This window comes from Peromyscus californicus, unplaced genomic scaffold (genome assembly GCF_007827085.1).
Source record: "Peromyscus californicus insignis strain IS unplaced genomic scaffold, ASM782708v3 Scaffold_21__1_contigs__length_65335640, whole genome shotgun sequence".
Taxonomy (NCBI): domain Eukaryota; kingdom Metazoa; phylum Chordata; class Mammalia; order Rodentia; family Cricetidae; genus Peromyscus; species Peromyscus californicus.
In genome coordinates, this window is record NW_026294514.1 from 34,050,982 (window position 1) to 34,069,842 (window position 18,861).

General features: G+C 36.4%; 1 protein-coding gene across 7 annotated transcripts in view; it reads left to right on the top strand.

Moving 5' to 3' along the window:
- The window catches only part of Nyap2 (neuronal tyrosine-phosphorylated phosphoinositide-3-kinase adaptor 2), a 409,837-nt gene that overhangs the window by 302,082 nt on the left and 88,894 nt on the right, over window positions 1-18,861 (top strand). The window contains exon 7 of one of the 7 annotated variants that reach the window (XM_052750019.1): window positions 1,306-1,601. The exons of the other annotated variants lie outside the window; for them this stretch is intronic. Coding sequence (XP_052605979.1) covers window positions 1,306-1,347 — 42 coding nt within the window. The 3' untranslated portion in view covers window positions 1,348-1,601. Of the gene's footprint in view, window positions 1-1,305; window positions 1,602-18,861 lie in introns of those variants that run through there. 7 annotated transcript variants of the gene reach the window in all.

The window sequence follows — 18,861 nt, forward strand, 5'->3', positions numbered from 1 at the left end:
CAGAATCTGTGGAGATATAAACAATTTAGAAAGCGCAAAGAAGAAGCGGTCACTATTTCTATAGAAATAATGAAGGAAACGGACTTGAGAGGTATTGAAGAAGGTCTCCAACTTTGTCTGTTATGTTTTATACATTTTTATAATAAAATAAGAGTTGATAGTAGAACCCATGCACTATGAAAGAACCAAGCAGGGGGTAAAACACTGATAATTAAAGATTAATTAAGTAAGGATGAGGGCAGAGGATGGGGAAAGGAGGAGGAAGGTGTAAATTAACCAAAGCTAAGGATGTATGAAGAAGCCTGATGAAAACTCTATGCATTTTTGTGCATACACATGCATGCATATACACACACACATATGCAACAATAATCAAAAAGAGGCAATCAACTGGAGAGTCGGGGTTTGGAGGGAGGGTACCTGGGAAGGCTTAGAGGGAGGAAAAGGGGGTGATGCAATTCTATTTAAATTCAAAATATATTTAAGGAAAAGACAAGATATGAGAAGAAAAGAAGAAAAGGAAATAAAAGAAAAGACTGGAGAGTTTGGATAGATGTATCCCACATAGGTGGATAATATTGCTCTCAGAACATGAGGTACTAAATGAAAATCAGTCATAGGTTACCTTGCTACAAGTTAGTAGTCAGGTAATCCTCGAAGACTCCCAAACCAACAGAAGCCATTGCCATTGCTTTTGGTTGCCCACCATAACTAGATGTGACAACCCCATTGCTGAAAACAACACACACTTTGGTCACAGGACATAAAGAAGTCAATCTTGAACTGACTAGGAAATTCTCTCCCTGCTGACAAGTTTTCATGGTGCTAGAGGGTGTCATGCCAGGAGCTAGAGGAGAGAGTCGTCCACGGATTGACCCTGTTGTGGACATTTCTGTAATTCTGACCTGCTCGGCAAGGTAAGTTCACTGGTCCAGTAGTGTCATGTATTTATGAGGGTAACCATCAACATTCTGACTGGACTTGAAGCCTGCTCCGTGGGAGTTAATTCACATGTTTGTTATTGTGAACCTTGGTCAAAAGCCCATGATTTCAGATGTCATGGGGCCTAGTGGGGAACCCACTGTTGTTGTCTTGCTAATTGATCATGTTGTCAAATTTCCATCTAAATATTTATGTTTGCATGCATCTTTTTTTTTTTTCTGCTCCCAGTCTCAGTCATAGAAGCTTCCCTTTTCAGTGGACAGTGGGTAATGAGGAGATTCAAAACTGGGAGAAAGCTCAGAATAAGAGACGGTGAGTGCTCAGGGTTAGATGGGTAATCTATACTAACTTCCACCCCTCCAGGGCTCAGGGAAGATTACCAAAGAGGGAGGAGAAAGAATTTAAAAGCAGGAAAATAAGAAGAGTGCTGGAAATGCTGTCTTCTGAACAAGCCACAGCTTTTGCCCATAGGAGGTCATGGCAGTTGTGTTTACCAGCATAAGACCTGAACAAGACCAAGCCAGTTAAAACTCCAACACAGGAGACAGAGGGTCACTCAAGGCCCCATCCTTAGCAGAAGATGTATTGACAGTTGATGGCTACGGAAGGAAAGAGAGCCACTTTTCTTTCGGGGTGTGGCGGGTTGTGCGTGCTCCAGTGGTTGGCCCCACATCTAAGCACATGGGAGGAGAGGCACGTTTTCAAAAAAGAAAATGTGTTCAAAAAAAAGAAAGAAAAGGGAGGTCATGCTGTGGGTGTGTGGAAGATAGATATTATAAAATATATCTATGAAAATTTCAAGGAATAAACATTAAAGAAATAATCCATGTTCATTAGAAACAAGACTTTTTTTTTTTTTCCCCTGTTAGGGCGTTTCTATATTCAGAGATGAGTAGCAGAAGAACAATATTGGCAATATTTCCAAAGGCTTTTTTTTTTAAGTAAAAGGGTGTATTTTATGACATGAAAGGGAAAAACTCATAGTTATTACACAGGAATGCCAAGTACAATATTTCCAGTTCAACGTCCTGGAGCTTCTTGATTATAATATGTGGAGCATAAGTTATTCAAAGAAATAATCAATACGGGTACCAGTCCTTTAATATAACACACAAAAAATATCCAGTAATTATAAAATTAAATGAATAATCAGTTATGGCCACTGGGAAAGCTTTCATTGAGAGAATTAAATGTATATAAACATGCAATAAGAATTAATAAGTGTATATAGACATACATATTCTGCATACAAGCCTGTTGTCAAGATATTTGCCACGTTGTGTGAGTTTCATTTTCATGTTAAGTCATCATTGTATTTGCTGTCTTTCTAGCATCTATTAAGACAATCATATGCTTTTAATCTCACAGTCATTAAGTTGCCAAAATGAGTTTATTAGCCTTTATAGTTCTCGGATAAACATGATTTAATTACAATTTTATGAACACAGAATGCAATTCAGAGGAATGAGACTTTATATTGGGTGTTTTAAACTATATATCAAATATAAATAACAATTGTATGACTTTTTCTTTTACTATTGTTGATCAGGTTTACTATTGGAATATATTACCACATATATTGAAATGCCTAGAATTTTCCTCTCTATTTTGTTAAAATGATTGCAAGAGTCACAATTTTTACATTCCTTCTTGGAGTTTTCAATAAATTGTACCTATAAAATCCTACAAGCCTATTTTCTCCTAGGTTTTGAACTAGTCTGGGAGAAAGGTTGTTTCTTTTTTCCTTAGTTATTATTTACTTTAATGGAAAATGACCTTCCTGTAATTTTTTTTACTTTCAACAGTCTATTGATATACAGTTTATAAACCATAAGTTCAATGTGCAATTCAAAAAATTTCAATAAAATTACAGAATTGTAAACTGTAAGTTTTACCTCCATCATCACTACTGATTTGTAGAATATTCCCTTCACATCAGGGAGTCGGTTTTTTTTTCCCATTGCCAGATCTACTTATCTGACAAAATTTTTAGTATTTTTTCTGTGCATTTTGTATAAACAAAATCACAAGAAATGTGAGCTTTTGGCTTCATTCTCACATATCATAAGGTTTTCTATTCCTTGATGAGACAGTATGCATTATTACTAAATTCACTTTTTTATTACTTACTCATGGATTTATTTTCCAAGTTTTATTTCTTCAGCGTAACATGTTGCCTATGTTTTAAATTTCATTAATGAAGCATTTTGCTGAATTATGAAATTATCTTAAAATTACTTAAACGTGTTCTCATGATTCATAATGTGGGATATTGCTTAGGATAACAACAAAATATTAATACATTTTTAATGTTTTCTAAATAACCACCTCTTGGTTTTGTCAGCTGTACTATTTCAGTTTCCTGTTTCTATTTTGCATTCCTTTTCCTTTTCATGTGTTCTGGTTTCTGTTGCTGTGATAAACACCGTTACCAAACGCCACTTGGTGAGGAGTCTAAGCTTGAGGTTAGAGTCCTTTATCAAGGGAAGCCAGGATGGAGCTCGAGGCAGAAATTTGGAGGCAGGAACTGAAACAGAAACCATGGGGAGACTCCTTACTGCCTTGCTTACCTATCTTACTTATACAGCGCCTATTTAACTGCCTATGGACAGCACTGCTTGTAAGGTGATGGGCCCTTCTACATGAATTGTGTTCAAGAAAAAGCCCCACAGACATGTCCACAGCCAATCTGATGGAGGTAATTTTTCAACTGTTATTTTCTCTTCCCAGATGGGGCTTGGTTTTTGCAAGTTGACAAAAAGTGACTAGAACATCACAGGATTTTTTTTTCTTGTTATTTTCTTAATTTCTTTCATGAAGTCATTAATTTATTGTTAATCTTTTTTAAAGTTTCATTTGAGACTACTATAATATTGTTCTTATGTAAAACTACTTCACTTCATCCCACAGGTTTTAACATATAACTTTATCCCGACTCACTTATTAATACTAAATATTTATAAAATATGAACTTCATGAGTCTTATTATTGTGATTTTTTTCTCCTGAATATCATCATCCAGTGAGATAAGTACGATACAATTTTACTTTTATTTATCAGCTGGTACTTATTTACATTTTCAAGACATGGGTCCGTTCCTACTAAACCTTTAACCACATGCTATTCAAGTGTATCAATGTAACATTTGTTCCCCCCACAAAGTAAGTTCAAGTTGTTTACATTATGCCTCCTTTGTAAGCCGTGGTGTGAGCGTTTTTTTTTTTTTTTTTTTTTTTTTTGGTTTTTTCGAGACAGGGTTTCTCTGTGTAGCTTTGCGCCTTTCCTGGAATTCGCTTTGGAGACCAGGCTGGCCTCGAGCTCACAGAGATCCATCTGCCTCTGCCTCCCGAGTGCTGGGATTAAAGGCGTGTGCCTGCACCGCCCGGCTGGTGTGAGCATTTTTGTTCTTGAATTTCTAGTAACTTTTCTGTAGCTGTGACCATGTACCTGACAGAAGCAACTTGAAGGAGGAAAATTTGTCTTGGTTTAAGAGTAGGGCGTAGCAGCTCAGCTTCTGTCCATATTGGTAGGAGCTTATGTTCAGAAAGAGAGAGAATTTGGGTGGGAACCAAAAGCATTTATCATTTTGAAGACATCACCACTGAGACTCCCCTTTTCCAGGTAAGCCTCACCTTGTACAGGTTACACAACCTCATAAAACAATGCCATTGGGTCAGAAGCAATAGTATAATGACATGAGCCTGTGGGAGAACAACTGATACTTTATAACAACTTCTCTATGTGTTTTATACAGATGGGTAGATAGATAGATAGATAGATAGATTAGATAGATAGATAGATAGATAGATAGATGGATAGATTAGATAGATACAGAGATAAAAAGATAGATATAAACTTTCTGGACGGTAAAAGGTTAAATTTTAAATAATCCAATATAAGAATGTTTAATATCTTTGTAAATTACCAAATTTATCTGTAAATCAATCATTCTAAATAAGAATTGTCTCCATTAATTTTATTAGTCTGATACCAGGAGAGTTGAGAATATAGGAAAAACAGCATTGTTGCTAAGACTTTAATGAATACCTCTCTCATTATAAATTTCTTCCCGGGTATCAAATACAGGTTTGATTATCACAATGTAATGAGCTAAAAATTGTTTTCTTTTGTTCTGATATATCAAGACTATGATATTATTAAAAAGTCAAAATATTTACTACAATATTTAGGTCTTGATTTAAGATTTTATATTAAATCCTTAGATCTTTATGATTATTATCTGTTTTTTGTCCCCATTTTAAGTTATTATTAGACCAATATTTATGTGCTATGTTTACAGTGATTATGGTTACTTTTAGTAATCTTAATTTTAACATAGCTTAGTATTTATAAAATGTTATTAATTTTTGCATGCTTACTTGGGGATTAATAAGTACATTTTCTTGGACTCCCAATGAAGACAATTATCACCTTTGAATAGTGGTCACTGTTGATTTCATTGGGTTACTTTTAAGATTATGTTTTGCCTTCTAGTGAGTTGTCCAGTTTAACTGCAAGTGAATGAGTACTAAACCCAACAAAACTAAATACTACTGATATTTTTGTTTCTGTATAGTCTTATTTTAAACTGATTTTTCAAAATGAAAAGTGTTGAATTGTCACTAATTACTTACTCTGCATCTACTGAAAGAACTATGGAAGTTTTTATTTATTTATTTATTTATTTATTTATTTATTAGCATGGTGAAGTCTGGAATGTGAGGATTCTCATATCTTTTTCAGAATTTGTATATATTAAATGTTTGTCACTTTTGTACATATTATTCCTGTTTCTATATAACTATTTTTGGTAACTTAATTCATCACAATTAATGGTGGTGATATCTGGATGGAACTGAAGACCTCTAAGGAATAAAATGGTGTAGAAAAATTTTCAACCAAGTTATTTAAGTTTAGGATTTTTCTCTTTTGTGTCCTTCATATTAATCTAATAACTGGGTAACAATCTGTGACTTTATTAAATCCATACAAGTTGTTTTATTTTCTTCATTTTATTGTTCAATAATTTTGTAAATTGATCATTCACATTTTTTTCATATTTATAGATGCTTTTGGGGTAATAGTGATGTAAAGGGAATGGGAATTCTTTTCCAAAGTGTTCTTGTTTATTTAAACAGGCTTTTAACATTAGGGCTTCCTGAGATCTGAAATTGTTTATTCTCCTTAAATAAACATTTATTCTGCTTGAATAAACATAAAAAATAAACATTAATCCCTTTTGAACAAACACCATATTGTATTCTATTTGTCACCTCAGAGCAATGTGAAAGATATTTCACAGTAAATTTTAGTTGAATATACATATATACCTAAGAGACATATGCTTCATATGTGCATATAAGCTCGTAGGTATCTATGCGCACATACAATTCTATATTAGTACCATAACACCATTCTATCTACCTCATAGCATGGTATATGTATTGCCAGCCTAGTTCTAGTAGCACTATGAGATTTACCAATAATTTTTGTACAAAATTCCTGCTGTGGATGAATAAAAAGAATATATTACAATGAATGAGAAACTCTGGTCTCACAGGGATGTTGCAACAAGTTTGATCACAGCACTTCTGATTCTTACTAGCTTAATGACCCTGGGCACTTATCCAAAACTCTTTACTTCTCAATCTTCTTGGTAGTTAAAAGATACACATTTAAAAAATACTATTAAACTTTTATTATTGTCATTTTGCTTTTAAAAAATAAAATTATCTCCTTGTCACTCTTTATGGATTCACAAATTCTTTTGTAGTATTTGAATTTTTGTTCAAGTTAATTTTATGTACCTATAATTGTGTTTTTTCCATTTAAAATATTTTAAAAATTATAGCTCACTTACAGTTATTTTTCAGGTAATTTGGCATTTCTATCTTCTTGGTGTTGAAATGTATTGATTGTATCAATTCATTAAGATGGGGGTATTTATTTTTCTTAGTGTGATAAATGATTTGTCATCAAGATATGAATATTTTCTTATTATTAGTTAGGGTGTGGATATGTTTTTATTATGCTCAAAACATATATATATATATATATATATATGTATATATACATGGTTTATAACTATCATCAGTTATGGCCACATGTCCATATCATTTTTTGCAGAAGCAGAGGCCAGTGCTTTTGTTTTTAACTATGAATTTATATCCCATATTATTTTAACAAGGATTTGAGAAAATTATATAATGAAGATGGTGAGTTTGAAAAAAATTGTTTTGTCATGAAATATTTTTGTCACATGATACAGTTGATAAATGAGAGACCTTGTCAATGGATTAATACCTCACCTATGTCATAAGTGACATGTTTTTGACAACTGTAATTTCAATCACTGTATGTGAGAGTATTCTGAGATAGCATCATATATACTGCTAATAAAATTAAAGAATCACTCAGCTCCCATGTAAAATGACTCTTGTCTATTATTACTTTCCCGGCATGAATGCCAGTATGTAGATATTCTACCCCTCACAGATAATTCAGTTTGTTTTTGAGATTTTTAAAAGCAGACCAGATCAGTCCTTTTATGATTTAATTCCTTGGACTGTGACAACTTATTTCTTGGGTTTTCAGCCTACTTTTGCAATGCATTTCTCTTTATTCTCATAGGGTATCACCATGTAAGGAAGCATAATAGGAAAACTTCAAAGCTGGATTAAGAAGCCTTTGGTGGCCTGACCTAGGCTTCTTTTAAATATAAACTCTAAGCATTATTCTTTGGATATAATTATAAAAGATCTTTTCAGACAAAAAAAGAACAACTCTGTTTTGAAGAACCCAGTAAATGCCAGTGAGACCTCCCTGATTGAAGGTTGGTCAGATCGTGCAAAGCTAAAAACAGAAATCCACCCAAACCATGACATCCTTTCCGTGCAGCCAAGCATGGTAAGGAGTCAGCCTATGTCTAAAACACTCAATCGAGGATAAGGAACAAAGTTTCATTGAAATGATTTTAATTAAAACCTCATTTTTCAAAGAACTGGTATCTGAGGAGATGACTGTGGTTCAGAGCACATGTTGCTATTGTAGAGGATCCAAATTTGATTCTCAGCACTCAAATGGTGACTCACAAGCCTCTGTAATTCCAATTCCAGAGGCCTGATGCCCTTTTTTGTCCTCTGTGGACAAAAGATATGCACATACATACAGGCAGGAAAAATGCTCATACACATTAATAAAATAAACAAACTTTTACATGAACAAAAACAAAAACAGACTGGTGCCTGAGTTGTGAACACAGGACTCATGCTACATCCAGTCCTTAAAATGAGCCTTACTGGAATATTCGATTCAGAATGAAGCAAAATAGGCATTTGGTAGAGGTAGCATTTACAGGATCTTTGTTTCCAAGAGGAAAATAATGGCCTTAGTGCCCTATAATTGATTCTGGGGACTCAACACTGATAGAAGCTGTGTAGATTTCCATTACTTTAGCCAACTACACAAATCTATACAAATAGATGTGTTTTCTCTGCTACCTTTAATGAATACAAACAAATCTGAAAACTTTCTGCATGGTGAAAAGGACCATAATTATAAGTGAGAAGATTTTTTTTTTCGGAGACAGGGTTTCTCTGTGCAGTTTTGGTGTCTGTCCGGGATCTTACTTTGTAGACCAGGCTGCCCTTGAACTCACAGAGTCACAGGTGGCCTGGGTCTGCCACCCAAGTGCTGGGATTAAAGGCGTGCACCACCACCGCCCAGCCGTAATTGAGAAGAATTTTTTGCCATTCTGAAATATTATGTTGGCATTGGGCTATAGCTGTGGCTTATATATACAATGGAGTTGGCATGAGTGAGGATCTGATCCTCAGTATCACATACAGACACATGCACATGTGAACACAGGCACATATACACCCATCTGCTTGCACAGATGAATACATACATGAACACACTCATTCACCCAATGCACACACACATTCAAATACAAGCATATGCACATGTGTGCACATATACAATGTTTCCAAATCTTAAAACTACATTCTTCAACTAAATAGTATATGGTACAAGTTTTGTGTCATTTAAAATGTATGATTTATCTAAAGTGCTCTTCATTGTAATTCAAGCGTGCCATAGTCTAATACAATATAATTCTGTAAAATAGACACATGTAAACAACATATAAGCAATTAGGTAAAGAAAAGACAAAATTGCTGATGATTAAATTCAAAAGAGTCTCACTTCCAGACATTCTTGTATAAGTTTTCTGGCCAAATAAACATGTACAAAGTGCTCTTAAGATTGCTGTAGGATGTTGTCATGTTGCTATCCGCATGCTCCCTTCCTGTTCACCTTGAATGTTTATGACAACCTTTCCATCCAAAGAGTTTGTTCAAAGAGCATGATATCAAGATGAGTACAGCAAGGCTCCTACCATAGTGTTTGGAGTCTTGAACATGCAGCAAAAATATCAGTCAAATTTTACTCAAGAATGTAGAGCAATGTGCTGCAAGCATACATGGATAGAATAGTTTCAAATCTACGAATAAGGAATATGATTTCATAGAAGAGGCATCATTTATGCGGAGCACTTGGAAGAAAAGAATCCTTTAAAAACAAGGAGAATTCTTGTAAGTATTAATAACATATGGTAAATCTTTTTTTTTTTTTTTTTTTTTTTTTTTGGTTTTTCGAGACAAGGTTTCTCTGTGTAGCTTTGCGCCTGTCCTGGAACTCACTTGGTAGCCCAGGCTGGCCTCGAACTCACAGAGATCCGCCTGGCTCTGCCTCCCGAGTGCTGGGATTAAAGGCGTGCACCACCACCGCCCGGCTACATATGGTAAATCTTAATTCAGAACAAAATGGAAGTAAAATTTTGATGGGCACTAGACTCAACATTGAAGTTATTTCAAATGATACATAGTCCTTTCCAATTTATCTCAAGAGTTTCCTAATCCTGGCAAGCTGTGATCAAGCCTTATTCCAGCTCAAAGTCAGTGCAAATATTGTGAGAGTATTAGGTTCTACAGATACATGGGAGACAGAAAATGATTTAGAACAAAGTGTCAGTGCAAGACTACCAGAGGTGCCTGCATGAAGTGCTTATAGTGTCAGCTAGCTATGGAGGAACGGTTCATATGTGGTGGTCAGTGTCAAGAAAGTAAATTCATTCATTAAAGACAGCTGCACGAGTCTCTAATGGTGTGTGGGTGAAGCCTCCTTGAAATCTAAGTATCTGAATCTTTACTACTGCTGCTTAGGGTGTGTCAAGTCCATGTGGTTCAGCATCACTTGGTACATGAATGCAAAGAAATCCTTGGAATATTTGCAGGATTTAGAGCCATGGATCAGGGCATGAAAATAGTCTGTTCAATCTTTACTTGGATATATGGGTGAGTCTCTTACCTGCTGAAGTGCAAGACAGAACATGCTAAGTTTTAACACTGGTGAAGGCAACACTCTCCACTTGACTAGAATCTGTCAGCTGAGACAGACTGAGGTCAACTCAGAAATTGACATTTGCTCCTGTCCTTACTTCTATTACCAACCTCTCTGAATTTCAGTGCCTTTATATTTAAATTGACTTTGATAATCACTGAGTTTTTACAGATTTCGTTATTTGTAAGCGTATGCCTGCATGTATTTATACTCTGTACAGAATCCATGGAGGTCACAGAAGGGTGTCAGATTCCCTGGAGCTGTAATTACAAGCAATTATGAACAGGCTGATGTGAATATGGAGGGTAGTAACCACATTCTGGGTCCTCTGAAAGAGCAGCAATGGATCTTAACTGATGAGTCAACTCTCAAGCCCAGATGATGAGTAGGGACTAACCTTTAGATGTCTTTAGCTTGTCTTTTGAGAGGGGAAAAGCTGGGGTCAAGATTATAGAGCTCAGAGAAGGGAATGTTGGCAGGAATCTAAGTTACTAAGGAGACTGAGGACATAGCATGAGGTGCAGGATATTCCTTAACTAAGTCTGAGTTTGATTTTCAGGAAAAAGAAAGCAAAAGTTGCAACAGTTGACCAGATAATAAAGTAGTCTGAGCAAGCCATGATGCTAGATGCCGTAATATTGTCTTACGCCTCTCTAGGAAAGTCAGAGAAAAAAGATTGGTATGGTTAGTGCCAGTCTTTGAACACTTTCTTTAGTTTTAGTTTTTGTTTTTCGAGACAAGGTTTCTCTGTGTAGCCATTGCTGTCATGAAATTCACTTTGTGGACCAGGCTGTCCTTGAACTCAGAGATCCACCTACCTCTGCCTCCCAAGTGGTGGGTTTAAAGGTGTGTGCCTCCATGCCCAGCTGAATAGAGACTTTCTGACTATAAAATTTATATCATTAATTGTATAATTTAATTTTAGAATGTGTTCTGTGAACATTAACTGATCCAAGAGACCAAATTACTGGTAAAATACTATTAATAGGTGTCTGGGTTTTGAGGCTATTAACCTTCTTTTACCAAGGTGGGTGGGCACCATCCAATCCTTTAGGGATGCAAATACAATAAAAGCATGGGGACTTTTTTGGGGGTAGGTACATCCATCTTCTCTTACTCTTGAATAATGATGCTGGAAATTTCAGATTCCAAAAAAAATCACAGTAGAATAACCCCTTTCCCCAACTTGGTTCCCAAGTCTTTGAGTTTGTATTGTGAGTCATACTATTGACTCCTCTGGATCTGAGACCTTTATGCTCGGTGACCTATAATAAACGAGCTTTGCGTCTTAGGCTTATAGACTGTAAACAATGGACTTCTCCATTTCTATAATCATATAAGTCAAATTTTCTATCATTTCCTCTAACACTGTGTAGCCAACCAGTTCTGTTTCTCTGGTAATCTTTGACTACCACAGGCTCTGTTGCTCTTGTTTATTATCTAGAACATCTGAGAGTGAGATTTTTCCAGTACTTGGTATAGGTTGAAAGTTTGTGCCCTCCTCAAATTTACTTTGTCTTCTGCTCTGGGATGGTCTTTCTGTATGCTGTGAATATGTGTTGCTCTCGTTGGTTGATAAATAAAGCTGTTTGACAAATGGCGAGGCAGAATAAGTTTAGGCGGTACTGTGAAGACAGAGATGAAGAAAGGGGGAGTTGGGGGGCAGACCCCAAACCAACTGCAAGACATGTAAAAAAAAGGCAAACAACAAGGAACCATGTGGCTAAGCATAGATAAGAAATATGGGTTAATTTAAATGTAAGAGCTAGCTAATAATAAGCCTAAACCATCAGCCAAACATTTGTGATTAATATAAGCCTCTGAATGGTTATTCAGGAATTGGTGGGCAGGAGAGAACCCTCTGGTTACAGTCTTCAGTACTGTAGTATTTGGCAGATGAGCTTTTGAGAAGTTATTACATGATTATGGACTGAAGTGCTTACCAAACACCACACACAGTATCTTCCTGTCACCTAAAATACAACATACTACATCTATCAGCAACCAAGTGAATAATCATCAGACATCGACTCTACCAGCAATTTCACTTTCTCAGTCAGTCTCCAAAACTCCAAGAAATACATTTTTGTTGGCAAAGTCACATTGCTTATGGTGTTTTTGTTAGAGCTTCCTAAATAAAGTCAGACCTTAGGTAATGTCTAGTGAGTACATGCATTTTCATCTGAGATTTTCTTTCTTTGTTTTGTTTTTCTGAGACAGGGTTTCTCTGTATAAGGGTCCTGGCTGTCCTGGAACTTGCTTTGTAGACCAGGTTGGCTTTGAACTCACTGAGATCTGCCTGTCTCTGCTTCCCAAGTGCTGGAATTAAAGGCATGTGCCACTACAGCCCGGCATGACTTTCTTTTTTTTAACATAATTTTTTTTGATTCTTTGAGAATTTCACATAATATACCATAATCTTACTCGTTTCTCAGTCCTTCCATATCTGACCTTCACACCTGTAGTGTTCCCCCCTCAAAGGAAAACTGAAAAAGAAATAATAAAAAAGAATAATAAAATAAATAAAAATGTGAATAAGAATATTAATTTAAAACAAAGAAACAAAGCACTTCGCTCTTGGTGTTTCCTACCCCTCCATTGCCTCTTCATTTGTCTTGGTCAAATTGGGAACTGTTGTGTGTCATGCAGTAGACCATTTTGTCCAAACAGCTTTACTTGCAAATGTTCATTGTGTAATGTGTTGTTGGTCAGGTTCAAAGTCTGGCTTCTGGTACATCATCAATACTGGACCATCACCAGATATCCTGCTGTTGCTCCAAGTCATGAAGATCCTGCATCTATGGTTCTATAAGACCAGGATGGGGTAGATGTTGGGGAGTGCCAGCTTTCCCAAGCGAGTGGGGGCAGCTCTTCTAGTATGGGCAGGGGCAGCTTTCCCATGCTGGGGTCTTTGGGGTACATTATCCCAGGGTCATTGAGGGGAGGAGCCAGCTCTCTGCTGAAGGAGGAGGGGGCGACTATCCTTGGGCCAGTGAGGGGCGGGGCCAGTTCAGCAAGGCACTCATACTTCAGTATATGGCTTAACACATGGTTCAACTCTTAGTTTTACACATGGTTCACATGGGCCCCTGTACTAACATGGGTAATAGATCAACATCAATATCAACACAAATCCCAGTGACCTTCAATGGTAACAGATGCCATGGATATCAACACCAACCTTGGCCTCAGTAGGGCCATGGACCCAGATATGGCCTTCAATTGCAGCTTAAGCCGGGATATCTCCATGGCCCTGGGTAGCAGCTCAGGCCACTCAGATCGGGATGACTCCTGCAGTGTCATGGCCCTTGGGTGCCAATGTGGTCACATATGATGGCCTAGAACCTGGACATCTTCACGACCTATAGTGGTAACAAGAGCCATGGACATCAACACAGCCCATGGCTACTGTAGGGCCATGGACTCAGATACATCCCTTGACAGCAGTCCAGGAGCAGACATCACCATGGCCCCTGGTGGTAAACAGGCCTCCCACATTATCCTCTTCCTCACTATCTTCTCCTCTTTATATCTATCTGTCTCCACAGGGCATGAACCTCTCTCTCTCTCTCTCTCTCTCTCTCTCTCTCTCTCTCTCTCTCTCTCTCTCTCCATCAAATATTTGCTCACCATAATGGTGTCCAACCTTTCTTCTCCCAGTGTGTGTCCACCTGAGACTTTCTTAATATCTTTCCAACACTACAAAGCGGTGTGTGTGCATGTGTGTGTGTGTGTGTGTGTGTGTGTGTGTGTGTGTGTGTGTGTGTTAGTCATCTTTCTGTTAACTTTTACTCCAGAATCTCTTCTCTGATGCCCCACTACCCACTCTGTGTGTGTGGGGGGCCATGCTTGAGCATGTATGAGACATCAAAGCCCACCCTCATAGTGACACACTTCCTCCAACAAGACCATACCTACTCCAACAAAGCAACACTTCCTAATAGTCCCACTATTAAAGCTGCTACAGTTCTTCAACTTAATGGGAAAAAATGAGAAATGAAGGGGGCCACCCTGTGCTGCACACTAAGGGTCTCTTTGTCTTAAGTGAAGATGATTACATGCTGCCATTTCATTTGGTTGAGGTCAAGATTTATGATTTCTCAGAAACTCAAGCAGGTACCCATTCTTGACAATTTTTATTTGAAAATCGGGGCTTTTTCAGTTATTTGCTTTTCCATTTACATTGTTTTCTCTGGGATTTAAGAATGTGATCAAGAACATACTTGGATACTGAACTGAGTGTACTTTTAGTAAACCCCAGTATTAGAGTCTTGTAGACAATGGACCCAGATACTTATCAGTGTTATGATTCCTGCTCAGTAATCATTACCTTTGGTGGTATACTATGTCTAAAATGCCATTTATTTCTCCAGGTCTGCATTGTGACTGAAAATCATGTTCCAGTAACTTTCTATTTTTACTCAGCAGCTTCATAGTGAAGTTAGATTTAAAAAAATATTGAAAACTGTGGGTGGTTTCTCTCTCACACACTCTCAAGACATGAGAAAGTGCTCAGGTCCTCATAGTACAGGGTCACGTTCCATTGCATGTGGTGATTCTTCCTCATAATAAATAATAAGCTTATTGGATTCTTGTTGCACGTTATCTGCTAGCTAGCATCTTTGTTCTTATTTTTTTAATTATCATGCATAGTAATAGATCTCATTACAGCATTTTCATACACAAAACAATTTGGCTTAATCCTCTTTTCCCTATTCCTCTGACCCCTCATTTTACTCATAAAGAAAAACAAAATTTAAACTTTCCAGGAAAATGGATGAATCTGGAAATCATTATTATAAGTGAAGCAATACAGAGTCAGAAAGAAAGAATATTCCATGTTTTCTTTCATATGGGAAAATAGGTTTTATTATTTATGTGTGCATGTATGTGTAAATGTATTTATTTCCATATGTATATATGTATCTACACACATGCATGTGTATGTATGTATACAAGTGTGAGTGTGAATAAAGGTCATGACTAGAAAAAGGACCATAAGAGGGGCAAAAGGTTTTGTAGGAAGAAAGAGGAGAATGGCAATAGAATATATGTAACATGAAAATGCTTAGGGGACTCATGATCATAAATGTATCTTTGTTATTTGAAATGCCATGTGTGTTTGTGATAAGGAAAATAAATTTAGTAAGCAAAGGCTTGTAAAGATTGTTTGTTGGTTTAGTGTGCATGTGTGTATGTGTGTGTGTGTATACCATGTTTGAAAGTGGCTATGTGTGTCCACGCATTCATAGATGGAGGAAAGAGGAGAATGGCCGATGTCCTCCATTGCTATCCACATTATTCCATTAAGTTTATGTCTGTCACTAAATCTGGAGCTCACTGTGCTTCGGCCAGACCAGTGGCCAGCAAATCACAGTGGTGAATCTCCTGTCTATCTATGTCTTCACCCTCAGTGCTGGGGTCATAAAAGTATACAACCATGCCTGGCTAGAGATCCAAAGGCAACCCTTCTCTGGAGAAAAGATCCAGACAGTCAGGCATGAACTCAGCACTGCAACATGAAATGGCTTGATTTGTGCTTAAATGAAACAGAAACAATGGGAAAAGAATTGAATACATGAAAATATAAGGCCATGTTTAAGAGTTCTTTTTAGTCTAATGAGACTGATTAGACGTAGGCTATAGTAAGGATCAAGAATCAAACATAGATCTGGGTATAGAGACAGAATCTGCCAACATCCCCAGCTCTTACTAAAGAAATGAGAAGCCCATAATAGATGAACAAACACGTGATCACCTTTTCTACATGGGCTTTCCAGCACGTTAATGGCATAGAGAGAAGAAAGAGCAAGTAGAGACTGTTTTAACCAAGTTAATAACTTCTTTACTAAACACTTCTGGTCTGTCTCAAAACAAACTGTCTTACATAGTGCAATGAATGTTCAGTAGGATAGAATAGAGCATTATAGAAATTCTGATTTAGAAATCTCAGCACCATTTGTCTTTTATATTAACTAAGGTTATGGTGAGAATATAGTTGATTAGCTTGGGGTTAGCATACTATCTGCCCATAAAGGAGGTTACTGGGCAGATTTCCCTTATCTCTGTACTGAAGTAAGACCAGCAGGCAACAAGCAAAAACCAAACTTATACTTAGAGATATTTCAGTTTTTCCCTTGTCTTTTTTATGCTTGTTCCAGCATGCCTCTGACAAGTGCTCATTTCCTGTTGTGGGATATTTTGATTATACTCTGACACTCCCAAGACTGACAATAAACTTTATTTGAATCAGAGGGCTGAGCTAACTATGAACTGACCAAAATTAGCCATAGAGATTTTAGAGGACTCTTAGACATGTAGAGAGACACAGGAAGTAGTATGGATGGGTTTAGAAAGATGCTTGGACCTTTAGGATCGAGGAAGGAAAGACAGAGGAGGTCACTGGTCACTTTGCTGCTTCTTTGGTCAAACATATTTTTACCCCAATATCTGACTCCCAAGTTTTTAATTGATAAAAGAATAATTAGATAAATGTTTCATATGGCTTCCAATGTGGGGCACAAGATCATGAGAAGCCACTCATTGCTGGCTTTGCAGCTTCATTAGACAAAACACAATTTTCAGGAGAGACCATAAAACAAGTATTTGGGTGAACTTCTATAAGTGATCAAAGACCAAAGCTAAAAATACAAATAAATGGCATTGTGGTTGATGGCTTACTAGATACAGGTACAGATATAACAATAATTTCATGAAAATTTGGCATACAGATTGGCCTCTTCAGGAAGTAAATATTCAGCTTCTAGGGATGGGAACTTTAAGTAAAACAAAGTACAAGGTGGGTCGAGTATATAGGGCCAGAAGGACAGGAAAGGAAACTAAAGCCATATGTGGCTAACATAGCAATAAATTTATGGGGTCATGATTCAATATAGTAATGGAAAGCCCAGATTAACATTCCCCCAATCTCAGATATAAACCATAAATTAACATGAGCTTCTGAGAAAAATATTAAAAGATATTATCAAGAGCAGTCACTGATTGTTCAGGTTGTAAATAAGTAAGGCACAATAGCTGCCTATCTTTCAAAGGTACCAATAGCCCTACCTTTAAAATGATTAACTGACAAACCTTTCTGAATGAAACAATGGCCTGTGACATCAAAAAAAATTGCAGGCACTAGAACATCTGGTACAGGAGCAGCTAAATGCTCAACATATTGATGAATCAGCTAGTCCTTGGAATTCTCCTATATTTGTCACTAAAAAAATCTGGGAAATGGAGTATGTTAACATATTTAAGAGCCATAAATAAGATGATTCAGATAATGGGCTCTTTACAACCTAGAATCCCCTTGCCTTCTCTGTTACCTAAAGGATGGTCTATTATAGTGATTGATTTAAAAGACTGGCTTTTTTTTTACTACACCTTTACAAAAATATGATAGAGAAAAATTTGCCATCATAGTGCCTACTTATAATAATTCCCAGCCTGTTAAAAGGTATCATACAACAACCATTGGAAATAAGTCATAAACAGTTTCCTTAATTGATAATTTGCCATTATATTGATGATATCTTACTAGTTAGTTCAGACTAAAATACCTTAGGAAAAAATGTTTGAAGAGGTAAAGAAAATTTGCCTTGTTGGGGATTACAAATTTCTCCTGAAAAAATACAAAGAAGAGATTCTATTAATTACCTAGGATATAAGATAGGTTTATAGAAAATCCAACAGAAAGTACAAATCAGGAGATATCAATTACAAACTCATATTAATTTTCAAAAATTACTGGGAGATATTAACTGGATACATCCTGCAATTGCATTGATAACTCAAGAACTAAGTAATTTATTTCAAATCTTACAAGGTGATAAAGACTTGAATAGTTCAAGAAAATTATCAGCTGAGGCTGGAAGAGAATTCACTTTGGTAGAAGAGACATTATAGGATGCACATGTGGATAGCTTGGATCCAAAACTTGATTGTATCCTGGTCATACTACCTTCTATGCATTCTCTCACAGGAATTCTTATGCAGAGAGAAGATAATATCTTAGAATTGATATTTTTATCACACAAAGAGAGTAAAAAGTTAAAGACCTATGTAGAAGAGTTTTCTGAATTGATTCTGAAAGAAAAATTGAGACTGCATCAATTGATAGAAATAGACCCAATAGAAATTGTGGAACCTTTTACTAATGCTGAAATTGCCTCACTGTGGGCAGAAAATGAACATTAGCAAAGAGCTTGCAATAATTTCTTGGGAAAGATTAGCAACAAATATCCCCAAAACAAATCCAAAAAGAACTAATTGGATTTACTTCATAAAATAAAAGGAACACCAACTTCAGGAGCCCCTACATTCTATACTGATGCAAATAAAATAGGAAAGGCAGGTTATAAGTCAGTAAATTTAAATCAAAGCCCTTATGATTCTGTTCAAAAGTCAGATTATATGCTATTCTCATGGTATTATTAGATTTTCCAGAACCAATAAATATAGTTACTGACTCAATATGCAGAAAGAGTACTTGAACATATTTAACTAATTCTA